Source organism: Anneissia japonica, unplaced genomic scaffold, assembly GCF_011630105.1.
Source record: "Anneissia japonica isolate Jap-2015-1 unplaced genomic scaffold, ASM1163010v1 scaffold32248_len650992_cov182, whole genome shotgun sequence".
Lineage (NCBI taxonomy): Eukaryota > Metazoa > Echinodermata > Crinoidea > Comatulida > Comatulidae > Anneissia > Anneissia japonica.
In genome coordinates, this window is record NW_022699059.1 from 209,073 (window position 1) to 222,968 (window position 13,896).

General features: G+C 34.9%; 2 protein-coding genes across 2 annotated transcripts in view; one reads left to right on the top strand and one right to left on the bottom strand.

The window, feature by feature from the left end:
- LOC117102824 overlaps nucleotides 1-6,684 on the top strand; it is a 9,105-nt gene extending 2,421 nt beyond the window's left edge. Inside the window, exons 4-8 of the mRNA XM_033243250.1 lie at nucleotides 465-570; nucleotides 662-778; nucleotides 2,052-2,639; nucleotides 2,726-2,962; nucleotides 3,844-6,684. Coding sequence (XP_033099141.1) covers nucleotides 465-570; nucleotides 662-778; nucleotides 2,052-2,639; nucleotides 2,726-2,962; nucleotides 3,844-4,629 — 1,834 coding nt within the window. The 3' untranslated portion in view covers nucleotides 4,630-6,684. The remainder of the gene's footprint in view (nucleotides 1-464; nucleotides 571-661; nucleotides 779-2,051; nucleotides 2,640-2,725; nucleotides 2,963-3,843) is intronic.
- The window catches only part of LOC117102825 (allograft inflammatory factor 1-like), a 12,924-nt gene continuing 4,901 nt past the window's right edge, over nucleotides 5,874-13,896 (bottom strand). The window contains exons 2-6 of the mRNA XM_033243251.1: nucleotides 10,453-10,514; nucleotides 9,479-9,545; nucleotides 8,608-8,649; nucleotides 7,688-7,850; nucleotides 5,874-6,772 (exon numbers count right to left, since the gene is read on the bottom strand). Of these exons, the coding sequence (XP_033099142.1) occupies nucleotides 6,688-6,772; nucleotides 7,688-7,850; nucleotides 8,608-8,649; nucleotides 9,479-9,545; nucleotides 10,453-10,514 (419 nt within the window). The 3' untranslated portion in view covers nucleotides 5,874-6,687. The remainder of the gene's footprint in view (nucleotides 6,773-7,687; nucleotides 7,851-8,607; nucleotides 8,650-9,478; nucleotides 9,546-10,452; nucleotides 10,515-13,896) is intronic.

Here is a 13,896-nt window from a genome sequence, read left to right on the forward strand (position 1 = left end):
TATACATACAGTATATATACACACACAGGTAAAAGCATATTAAGATTGTTGTATTATTTATATTTTATTTCATTCTTTGCCACTTACATTGTAAAAGTGATTGGCTATATACTAAGTTTCATTTTGAAGCCTAGAGAGTGGAGTTTGTTCGCTTCTTATTTAAATTAACAAATGAGGCTTGCCATTTCAAAAGCAGCATCCCGTCGTAATTGTTAAACTAGGTTAGCCTATTGAATATGGCAGTACTGTGTACTTTAGTACAGACAAGCCATGATACTTTTACTTGGCAATAATAAGTCGCTTGCCAGTAAATAACTCATCATTTAAAGCTTACAATGTTGAGAATAAGAATAGTAAAATGTCAGTTTTTTTGTCATGGATGCTGGTTTTGGGATGACAAGCCTCAACTGTTGCTATTAATTTAATACTGTATTTACAAAACTAAATATTTCATCTACTTTCAGATTGCGTGAAGTTAAAAGCCAAAAATTAGAAGAGTTACGAAAAAGGCTTCACAATAAAGAAGACGTGCCATACAAAAAGCGCTTCTTCCTAGAACTTCCATTTAAGGTCAGGATTTGTGAATTTTGATAGTTGAATCTTAAAAGTGTGCTTTCTTTTTAACTATAATAATGTATATCAAAATTTTATTAATTTGCAGTCTGCACACAAGAACCATGACTTTGAAGTTTCAGATGGTCTGCAGTTACGAGTACATCCTAAAATTATTAATCGCATTCACCAACATGTCAGAAGAGGAACAACAAATCGGGAAGAGGTATGCAATCTTTGAACTTGTCTGAGCAGAAAAGTGCTATTGTAACAAGCCTCCATTATTTGTTTATCGTCCACTCACTGATTCGCGATGCAGTCAAGAAGCAATCCCTTGTCTTAGAGGTCACGACCCCCTTTACCATCAGCGCAATGTTAAGCGAGGGCCTAGAGTTTGCATATCGTGCGACAGGACAAAATAGTACTATTTTTCAGGGGAATAGTACTTTCTATTGCACGCTTCTTAACCAATCACATGTCTACAGTAAAAGCTATGTATGAGGTATATAATATACACTGGTTACCCTCTGATGAGGGTAATACAAATATTTTATTTAAAGGTAATTCCACCTGTAAAACCAAAGACAAAACCTCAAAACTTTGAATTGATCAGTTACTGTACAGTAATACATACTGTAAATTATTAAGTTTTAATAAGTTACTTAAAAAAAGTTTGCAATAATTTTCAGATGTGTTACTAATAGAGAAAAGAATTGTTGCCAGAAATCTAAAGGTTTATGCAAAGACTAGGAATTTGAACATTTATTAATTGGCGGGCAAAGTTTTTTTCTTATTCTAATTTTTAATGTAAATTTTATATTAGATTTAGTTGGCAGTATAACAAATGTAATATTAGCTGTGTTTATACCACAAATGAAATCACTCAGAACCAAGCAACAATATGCATAGAGTGTTCCTTGTGTCTGCAATAAAGAACCATTCATTTAAGGAATTTTCTTTAGAGAAACTTGCATATGCTTGGAATTTATCCATTACAACCTTAAGCTGTCAATTCAGTGCTTTTTCTTTTTTTTGTCACACTCATGATATTGGAAGAAAATTTAATTGTATTTTACTAAGTCATTTATAATTCAAAAAGTTTATTAATATGTTCTCACAATGCCCTCTGTGTGTTTTCAATAAGTGATTTAATAAGGGTTGTGATCCAGTGGCTTATCAAGTCGAGGTAGCTTATTTGATTTAGTTGTAAATTATGTCAATGACGGAAAGAGTGGTGTATTTATTGTTTCTTTTTAACTTTTTCTACTTCAAACAATTCTTACCATTCTGGTTGTTGATACTCTGTCCATGCACTCCAAACTCGAAACTCATTTATTGTGCTATTTTTATAGAAAAAACATTGTTTATTTTTCATATCATATTTCCTAAAAGATCATTTTTTAAACAAGAGAAAATCAGGACTTTCATAGTCATTTTGCCTCACAATACATTATACTGTATTATACTTTTTATTTCTGAAATTACTTTTTATATTTTAGGTTAAAAGTTTGATTGATACATTTGTAAAGCAAGAGCTCTCCGGTTGTGGTGTTGAACCAAACCCTCTAGATAGGTCGTACCACCCAACGGACCGGGACCTAGCCAATCATATTTACCGTGCCATTAACATAGAGAAGTTTAAACGTATTGACCACAGCAAAATTCATGAGAAAGTCTCAAGTCTTCAAGGGAGCTCAACGGGGCAAAGAATTCTGTACCAGCCTACTACAGAGAAAGCACTTCAAAAGGGCAAAGAAAAAAGTGAAGATGACACTCTCTTCATGTTGCTTTATCAGGAGGCCTGGCAAATCAACCTAATGAAAAGCAGATTGAAGGTGCTTTATGTGATAGATTCTACATACCGAACTCTTAAATATCCGTTACCTTTGTACACTGTATGGATTTACACCGATGAGAAGTTTATATGCGTAGCTACTATAATTATTCAGTGTGATACTACAGACGATCTGGCGCAAGCTCTCCAGTACTTAAGGAGTTGGAATCCAGATTGGCAGCCTGACTATTTCCTCTTGGATGCCCAGCAGCAATGTTGGAAGGCAGTTGAACAGACTTTTCCAGAATCCAAGGTTTGTTCACAAGAAATTATTTTTTGGAAATTTACAAGGTAAATTTCATTAAATTTAAATTAATTTTAATTGTTTTTCTTCTTTAGGTTTTTGTCAGTTCCTTTCATTGCAACCAAGCATGGTCACAGTTTTTGGCATCAACTAAACTGAATTTACGGGAATCATCTCGATTGCATATCTATTCACTTTTACAAAGAGCCGCAAACTCATCCTCCAAGGAGGGTTATGCAGAAGCAGTTGACATGATTCAAACGACACAAGAATGGAAAAGCAGTGATTATCTCCGTTACATTATCAATCGCTTCTGGTTTCATAATTCCTCGGTGAGGTTTTCTCTTTTGGTTTTCCATTCACAGTATTAGAGAGTCGTTCAGTTGGCTAAACTGTTGGTAGCCACTGTGTGTGCGCTGAACCGCGAGATCTGTAAGTCCCCGGTTTAATTCCCCTCGCTGCTCTCCTTGTGTTTCAGCTGGAGGGCTGAATTACAAATTACGATAGCGCACCGTCTTTTTAATGAGACATTTAAGGCGTTGGTCCTGTGTGCAATATGGCCCATTTGTACTTTAAAGAACGCAGTACACTCTTTGCAAAAGAGTAGCGGATTGTCTCCCGGTGTACTGCCCAATTCACCACCAGAAGGACCCCACTGGAAACAAGTCTTTGGACTTAGTGGGTTATCCTTGGTGTGATTCACACCAGAAGTACTCCTATCCCATCCTCCTGTCTTATCTTAGCATTATACATGTATTCACTGTAGTAAAGTACAAGTGGAGTTGAATAGCTTTGGTGGTAAGATGCTTGCCTTTCCAATCCCATGGTCCTGGATTCAACCCAGTATTGCAGGATTTTTTCTCACCACCAAAAACAACTCCACTTCCTAAACCTCAAAAAGGTTTAGTTTGTATAAAGCATCATATGTTACTACAAGTAGGACATTGATATGTATGCTATTGACAATCCTTGGGGCACAATTGTGTTGTGTTCCTAAATAAATAAAATAAACAACAAGGTTCATGGCATTAATAAATCTCAGTAACAGTTTGGAATGTCCAGTATTTCCAAGATAGTGCATAATTATAAAGAGTGAAATGCATTTATTATGTTATATGGATGGTTAGGATCAACAAATCTCTCATGTTTACCTTTTAATTTACTTCATGTCACAAAAGTTATATTATATATTGATATTATTTATTTATCACAGAAATGGGCAATGAGTAGCCAACCAGAGGAATTAGTCTTAGCAATGTCAGGAAGTGCACAAGACAAATTAAAGTACGCTTTGGAATATGATTATCTTCCACATATCTGGAATAAAACCGTTAGTGTTCTCATCGAACTTCTTAGTGAAAAGTTTTTTCCAGAGGTTGTGCGGACGGATGGGGAACTAGAATTGATTAACATGGAGCAAGACTTCGCAGAAATTGTACCAAACGAAATACGAAGTGAAAACATCGGTGACATAGGTAATAAAGATAATTGTGACGATGGGTATTATGATTTAAAACAAACTCTTGCTGTAAACAGTAATACCTTATCAAAATCAGGAGACGCAAAATTAGCATTGATCAAAAGGGAAATCAAGAGTCTATGCAAAGAAATTGATGTTATGACTCAAAGCTGTTCACAGAAGGAAAGTCTTGTAAAAGTTGTCATGTCTTTACGGACATTCAAGAAAGATCTTTTGACAGAAATTACCAAGGATTTTAGAGAATCTCAGAAGCGAGGTCGGAAGCAGCGCACTAAGATGCTTAAGAAGGTACAGAAGCGGCATGATGCAGAGCACGGCCATACATCAGACACTGTCGGTAGCAAGGACACCTCTATTAGTAGACTAAGTGAACCAGCGTACATATCCAATATTCACACATTCATGGAGGAAAGGGTTATTCACCTAGTGCATATCGATCAGACAGAAGAACCTTGTGATGTGCCTAGGGTTGCAGAAGCAGTTGAAATCTCACTTGACCATTCAGAAATGATCCAGTAAAAGGCTTCATATTTTTTGCTGTTGTAATAAAGTAGTAATTCAGTTTTGTTAAAATTTATTCTGGAAGACATCGCACATGTTGCAAATTTTCATGCTGTGATATCAGTGGCAGACCAGTTTTAAAATTCTTGATTCAGGATTGTGCATAATCTAAATTGGCAAAAACTGAATTGTTTCAATCTGTGTCTCATTTAAAGTTGATAACTTATTTGATCCTTTCTAAAGCCCTGTAGAGACTCATATTTTATTTGACAAAAAACTGTTGTATGCCCATATATAGTCATGATGTGCCTATATATGGTCATGATATGATGTCATTTTTGTCAAATATAATTTGATAGTCTGGAAAGGGCTTTATCAGCAATTCAATTATGCATTATTGTAATTATTAGTTTATTTTTATTTTCTTTTTCTGCCACAAGAAAGTATATCTTTAATTTCTGGAGTGGCTCTTTAACAAATTTATGTCAACATGTTCGTTGAATTGTTCTTTTGAAGTATTTTCTTCAAATACAGTAATGTGAATTATTGATTTAAAATATACCATATCATGATTTGATATCTTATTTAATTGAAATTGAAAATAGTTTGGTAGGCCTACAATAGATGTAGTATCTTAGGAAAACATGGCTGTTGACCATTTTATCAGGTATAATTTGAAACAGCGCCGCCAACGTCTCGCAAGCCACTGTGGGACTTCCAGCAGCGTAGTCTAGCCTTACCATGCCAGCTAGCTAGAGTCAAATAGAGTGCCATGCACACTGATAAGTGCGTAGGCCTCTGAAAGTCCCCCAGTGGTAGTTGCCAGGTTATCGGAAATTTTCATTTAACATTTCGCGAAAGTGGTCTATAGACTAAAGCCGGACGCCCACTGTGTCCAACGGTCGACGTGATTCCATGGAGAACGTAACATGATGATGCGCACAATGAGTCTTTGTTAATGGCGATCCGTTCAGACTGCCATCGACAATCAGCAGACAGTTTTATATCATCAAATGTTCAGAAGGAGCAGAGATGGAATTGTCGGCTGGCAGTCATACAACAGTCGCATGACGTAGTGGGTGGCCTGGCTTTGTACAGTAGGTATACTAAGTCTTCGGAAATTTCCATCGAATACCATTTATATGACATAATAGATGAATTTTCATCCACATTAACATTATTATGGAAAAGTTTTTCCATTTGAATTAATTACCATTATTTTTTTTTTAAAGAAAAAAAAAATATATTACAGTACAATGTAATTAATATAGTATTTTTTTTAATTGCTTTACTGTAGGTTTGTACACTGAATGTAAAATAAGGAACGTTTACTATATTTTAATAAAAGATCATAGAAGAATGATATGCCTTTATTGCAAATCGTATTGTTACACCAAACGCAATCATTCCTTGCAATGTTAATAACTACAGGTATATAGAAAACATCTCGAAATTTCGTATTCTGCTGTGAAACTGTAAATATTTAATTTTACATATTAGTTTGGCGCCATAGGTCATATTCAAAAAAAAAAAAAGAAACTAATATTAACAATTTTAAATAGTAAAAGCCCATTTCGCACTTTACATCGAGTGGGTTCGAGACAGACGCTGAGCACAAAACAAGTGTCCTTAGGCAAGACACTAGTTTGTCTCTCTTCGCCCAGGAGTATAAATGGATATTGGGGCCATATGAGTTGAAGATTTTAAAAAGATATTGGTAGTACTAATTACAAATAGTAATAAGAGAGCAGGGAGGTGGCACATAATGCATAATTGATCCAGTAACCAGAGAACAAAAAAATGTATTGAGCAGTTACAGATTTTAAATTGATAAGTGCGCTATATATCCTGCATACATAAATAATAAGAGAATAAATACGAATATATATAATCCACGTAATTCGTAATATACAGCATAAAAAAATTACAAGGAAGGAGAAAGACAAATGAAGAGTTTCACATTCAGAAACTTGCTCATTCATAAAATGTTCACGGTTTAATTTACAAAATATTTTCAAGCCGCATAAGTAACTTATTTAAAGTCACTTTTTATTGACGAGAAGACAGCAAAAACGCTCATGGCAAATCTTCAAACCGTTTGACTGGTGCTACGCCGCTTGGACCTGGTTTCTCCTTCGATTTTTCTTCAAACATCAGAATGCTGAAATTGTGAAAAGAACAAAACAAAGGTTACACAACAGAGTAGTTATTGGTAATTAAGTTACCTTCCAATCTCATTATGGTCTTAAGTTAATTTTCACCAGATTATTTTTGTCACATCACACGAGGCCAAAGTAAAAAATATATTATCCATATGTTTTCATATTAATTTCTTTGTCCAAGGCTCCAAGAAAAAGAATGCTCACGCCCATGGTAACTTTACATTCAAACAAAATAGCAAAATTCGTTTTTTCCTGTTTTCGTTTTCGTTTATTAGGCCTACCGTTTTGAATAGTTATTACCTAATTCTTCCCTAAGCATAATGTATATAAGAGTAGCATATGTATGTAAGAGTAACATAATATCGGTAATTAACAAATATTCTAGTATAACTAAATAATATACTTTTAGTTTATTGGTTAACGGAGCTCTGTTATTATAAATGCAGTTACGGTATTATGAATCTTTCATACTTTTTATGGGCTAAAAATATTTTGTAGTATACCATACTGTATATACACATTTCTGATGAGCAAACTGAACTTTATATACATACGGTAACAGAACGATTGCAAATTAAATATCAATAAAATGAGTCAGATCAACAGTAGAGGATTACATTACAAAGATTATCGTGTTGTGTAAAATACAAAACGAATGTTAAAACAATCAATAAATGCTTTCCAAAAAGGAAGTGAAATTTGGACTCGGTCATCATGTGATTAAAATGAAGAGATGCTGTTAGTATGTGATATTTTATACTCAATATTAATAATTATACATTTATTAACTTTTTGATATTGTAATGCAAAAAATTTTAGCCCTAAGGCAGTCGTATTTGTTATTCCCTTATACCTCAATAAATAAATTTAGGCCTGGCTATAAATTTTTCTTATCAAAGTGGATAAACACTTACATCCTAAGTATGGAGTTCTTCTTTCCAAGCATCATTTGCACATATTCGTGATAGTTGATGGTTCCCGTGCCGTCGAGATCCACCTGAGCTATCATTTTCTTGATTTCCAATATGTTTTTATTTTTACCTAACTTCTCCAGCATGTAGGCAACGTCAGTGGGGTCTAATACGTCAAAAATGCAATTTTAAATAATTTTTTTTAAATACAGTTTTAAATAACAAATTAAATAAAACTATCTTGGTTTTTATTCATGTTTAAAATCTATAACAACTTTTACTGTATACTTAAGCGTAGGGCCTACGACTAGAAAACTTATCGACTTCACCTTATTTTATTAACGTATGGGCATACATTATCGGTAGAACACAGTAATATTTAATTATTTATTTATTTTATTTAGGCCTATTTGGGTTTTTTATATAGCGCTTTTATTTTCAGTACGGTATAGGCCTACGAGGCGCTTTTATTTTCTATGTCATTAGGTCCATGTGCTAAGGTGTTGCTGCTGTAATCAGCACAAGAGCAGGTAACCACACTAGGTATCATTTTTTTCCTCCTGGGCAAATAAGGTGCCTTACCCAAGAATACAAGCGAAATGCACAGCGATGGATTGGAACCCCGAACTCGAGGTTGGGAAGTATTATGGGCTATCAGCTCGGTTATTTAAAATTTACAAAAAATAAAAGTTTTACCTGCTGAACCTTTAGTGATCATAATCATTTTCGTCATCATTTATGTTTTTAATAGGTAAGCTTTTATCTAATGACAATGTTTTATCATTTTTTCATCATTGTAGCTAGATATTATAAAAATATTTTTCTAAATTACCGTGTATGATAATCTTGTATCATCATTACCATTATTATTAATATTATATTTTATATTTCGTTATTATAAATTTACTTAGTTACAGACTTACCCAGGTCACCGGAATCGTCGGTATCATATTCCATAAATTGTGCTGTAAAACCAAAATCAAACATAATTATTGCCAATAACAATAAAACGTTAATGTTATTATTTTGGTAAAATATATATTCATATTTAAATTCCAATACTACTCTAATGTGATTGGATGCCATCACATCCATAAAGTACAAAATTCATTAAAAACAACAAAAACGATTGCAAAACAAGAATGAAAGTGTATCATGTGATTCTGAGGTGATAACATTCATGATTCATGTCTATCTTGTATTTCCGACACATTGTGATTGTTCTGAAGTAAAGGAAATTTTACTTCCTTATAAAATATTACGAAACTATCCTTGGTCTGGAAAAAACATCACAATGATTGTTTTTACAACGTGTTTGTAATACTTTCTTGGGTAGGTAGGTAGAAAATGTTGGTGTGAAACACCCCAAAGATAACCCGAAGACTTGTTTCACAGTACAGGGTCTACACCACCTCAGCTAGGTAAAATTATGATTATTGTATATGTAGATGGCCAGAAATTGAACTTTTTTTGAAATATTTAGAGGTGGTGGGGCTGGCCGACTGGTTTCCCTAGAACTAGTGTTAATTTATATATGCTAAAGGCCAATAAACTTTGAAAAGCACAGAAAACTCAAATTATGAATAGACCTCCTATCATTGCCGCCATACATGCCGTTATAGTCGACATGGAATGTGTTGTTATAATAGAAAACAACAACTTGTTTTATTTAGTTTATGAGTATATAATGAGGTATCTTAAGTGATAATCCAGACACTACTGGAGTGCTAGTACTGTATGACCTGTGTCAGGTCAAGTTAATCCTTATATCATCATCGTAAGGAATTACATTACTTTTGAATGTAGACAACCTTTCTTCTAGGTCTTCGTACTCTTTGTAAGTCTCGGCATCAATAAGATCCTGTTTCAAAAGAAATTATTAGATGAATGCATAATTCATCGACGAAAATGAGTAGCAGAAAACATTTATTTTACTCATTTTTTTTATCATCATCATCATCATCATAAAAATACACAACCCCCATTATCATCATCATCATCATCACCACCATCACTATCACCGTCGTCATTATCATCACCATTCACCACCACCACCACTACCATCACCAACTTCACCATTATCATCATCATCATCATCATCATCAACCTCGTCATCATCATCTTCACCACCTTCATCATCATCGAGATCAGTTTAAGTATTGTATTACCATTGTCATGGTTAATGTTAGTGTTGCCATTATCATTGTCGTGTTGTTCAGGGGCGGCGCTAGCGTGGGTCCGGGGGGGGGGGGGGCAAGGGGGGGGGGCAAAGGACCCACGTCGGGAACCTCTGGACCCCCAGCTTGGATCCCCCTTTCGGGGAATTTCCAGCAAGGTCGTCGGGGAAAAATGAAATCTCGACCGCCGAAGGTACAATTTAGGTATGTCTGACTAAGCTGTCAAGTTTTAGGGGGATTAAATTGGTGCGAGCAGTGCTACCGTTTATGTGAGAGGTGTTGTATACTATCGAGATCGTATGGGTTGCGGTTGTAGCGCCAGATCTTCCCCGACATGGGGCTGGTAGGCCTACCTCGGACAGGTGGTTATTACCCCCGACAGGGGAAATCTTACCTTGCATGGTTTTTCTATCAAATTATCCTTTTTAAATAAAGAATACCATAATCAACACAATTTCGAACACACTTTACCAATCGGCTGTTAGTGAATTATGTTACAAAACAGTATGAATAATAAATGACAGTAACTACAATAATAATTAAATAATATTAATAAAAGGCAGCATTTATATCAAAATAGTGAATACGTACTCTGTTGATTTCATCAATCTTCTTGGCCTGCTCGGTTTTCACTTTTCCCCATTTTGCACCACCTGTGAAGGCAAAGGTACATCCCAAAGTTTTTAAAATTCTAACCGCAATTAACATGAATAGAACATAAAAAGTGTTCATAAGGAAAATTACAGCCCATGGCACACAGTTGTGATCCCAAGAAAGAAGGAAGTAAAAGTTAAATAAGAAGTACAAACAAAACATAGGCATAGGCATAATGTATTCAGCATTAAACGTATGTTAAACTTTACTTTAATTAAAACGGGGTATAAAATTTAAAACAGTGAGCAAAAGATTATTCCCCCCCCCCCCCCCCCCCCCCCAACAAAAAAAATCAATAATATTCCGCAATGACACTGAGACGTAAAGTGGAAATGAACACGTCTAACCGTTATGGTTAATTCCACTTTCCTTAGTAATTTTCTGTCTTTTTTAACTCTGTTTTCTTTCTTTCGGTACGGTATAAAAAATATTAAATAAAACCTTGTTTTATTTGAGTTGAGTGTCCATCTAATTATCGTACCCGACAAATGAACCAACACAAGGGTGCTGGTGTCAACATTCGGGTCATACAATTATTATTTATAGGTACCCTCCACCGATATCACCAAGGTAACTGTGTTACGGCGTCCACACGTCCCGAGTTGAGGTCATTACAGTTGTATTAGAATATTATCGTACTGTATTATCCATGGTATTTCAAGTAAAGACATAGGAATTATATTTGTCTGAGTTGATTTTGGCCTACGGGCTGCCTCAATAAAGGAATTACAAAAATATTTTAGAAAATATAAGTCCATGCTTCAATCAAAATTTCCCAAGCATGAAACAACAGCCTTAAGCCTAGGAAGGGACATTCCCATCTTCTAACACTTCTAACACTTTCTAACACTTCCTTATGGAATAATTCAAGTGGCTCACACTGCGATACGGTTTATCGGAGTTTCCCATTGTACAATAGTACTGTTGCTATGCTACACATAAATCTTTCTGTTCATGGATTCGCCAAAGAGTATTATATTGTTCCGTTTTAACATGCTGGTCCAGGTTTTATAGCCTAGTATTAGCTTTAGTAATCCCAAAAGGAATCCCCAAAACCTTCTAAACAATATATTTTTACATGTTACAACATATCATTCGACAAAGGTTAAAGTAGGGTCTTGGTTTGAACTCCACGTTCAAGTAAAATACACGGATATACGTCGACATATCGTTATTTCAGACCAATCCAAACAACCTTTCTATTTTATTATATCAAATAACATATTTCCTCATAGTAATAGGGCCCTAATATTGTTATACATTTCCTATTGCGAAACGTTAAATATCCGCTGTTTGACATTCCCAGAAATATTCTCACCGTATGGCATCGTCATTTTAATAATATATGTAGGGCCTAGTTGGTGTACAATGTTACCTACATTTTTTTATTTTATTTTATTAATTTCGGCAAAACAAATGACAAAAAAAACGCAATACAACTTTGAATACGCCATGGAGTGGCAAAAGAGGTCGGAGGACTGCTGTCACCAAAAGGCGTACCACTCCAACACTCAAAGAACGTAAAAAATATTGTTAGGCTTAATTGAAATTTTACAAAAATGCCAAGGTAAGCCCAAAGGACTCACTACAAACGCGTTGATTATTTGTTAAACTTCAGGGAGCTGTAAATTAGGGCTGTCAGGAACGTTACAGGGCGTTACTTTTCAATTTTTATGACGCTTTCGAAACATCTGTAGGCCTACTATTATTTTAATTAACAGAAAATATAATTTCAAGTTATCTTAAAATCATTAATCATAAGTATTGATGTATGAATACTTGACTGAAACCCTCAATATTTATTTTAATAGCACTGTATTATTGACTTTCCTATATTTTGAAAGGATCATTCTTTTCATAAGACATCAATCGAAACGATTCGGTTTTCAGTGATTTACAGACTTGCTTCCTTTTAAAATCCTTAAATTTCTACCAGACAATGCTTATCAGGGTAAAGCCGGGCACTCATCTCCGTCGTACGACTGCCGGCCGGCGAATCCAACTCCGCTCCCTGTGAACGGTAGACGACGTCACGCCGTCTGTTGATCGTCGGAGGCAGTTTGAACGGATCGCCATTAAAAGCGATCAGTTGCGCGCGTCGTGGAGTTGCGTTCTCCATAGAATTATTAGCATAATTATATATCTATTCAATGTATGTAGATATATAAAAAAAGTCTTGATGAATTTTCGCTGTTGATATAGGCCTATATGTATTTCAGCGTATTCCTTTGCATTTAAAACTCAAGTTACTTATGAGTATTAAAGCAGTGTTTTCGTCTTCTTTTTATATCATAATTGAGCAAACAGTTTTAGCCCAGTTTTGAATGTTTCTTGAATCCGATTAAGTATGGCCTATATATTATATTATGTGTTCAAATATAAAGCAAAACTGCAGGTCAACTATTACATTTCACTCTCCGTGATTCGAGACCACTTGGACCTGGAAATGTGGGGTAGTCTGAGGGTTCGGTCTCCAACTACAGGGTACCGTAGCTTTTTGTTAAAAGATTGGTAAGTTCGTACTTTGGAAAAGCAGTCTCGAATTAGAGGGGTCTCAGAATTAGAGGATCCTCGAATTTGATGGTGAATATACAATAATTTTGTTTTATCAACTGGCTATTAAGACCTTTATTTATTATTTATTTATTTATTTATTTATTCAACAATATTTCACGAGCTACGAGATAACTTTAATGAAAAGTAATGGATCAGGTGCAAGTTAAATGATATCCACGGAACAAGATAATATAGACCGCCATTGCATAGAAACGGTAGTAAGCTAGAGCAAAAAAAAAGGACCTGTATCAAAACATAATTAGGCCTATTATCATTATACAAATTCCTTTTTGAGTAAAGAAAGTTCAACGTTGGAAGATATAATGTTTTATGGCTACATTAACCGATGTTAATAACAAAGAATAACCTACCAGCTAACATTAGAATTACGCACAAGATTAAACGAATTTGGGATATGAAACCATATCAAGGTTACACAAGCAACCAAGAAAAAATTAAAGATAATTCTAGTGATTGGAATACTAATTAATTTAACACTGCTGATAATACAATTCAAAGGAAAACAAAGTCATTAAGACAGTGAGTAGGCCTACGGTAATGACATTGGGCTTTGAACCGAAAACAGTCCAACCCCACCAGAAGGACCCCACTAGAAATAAGTCCCATGTTCCACTTCTTCCTATCTTGAACATCCTCCTCATTTAGACCAACTTTACAGCTTACTTTCTTCACCATATATTTTTTCATGTAAGATTTGGTCTTCCTCTTCCTCTTATACTGTCTACTTCCAGATCCCATGCTCTATTCACAGTTTCATCATCTTCCCTCCTCAGCACATGACACACACACACACACACACACACA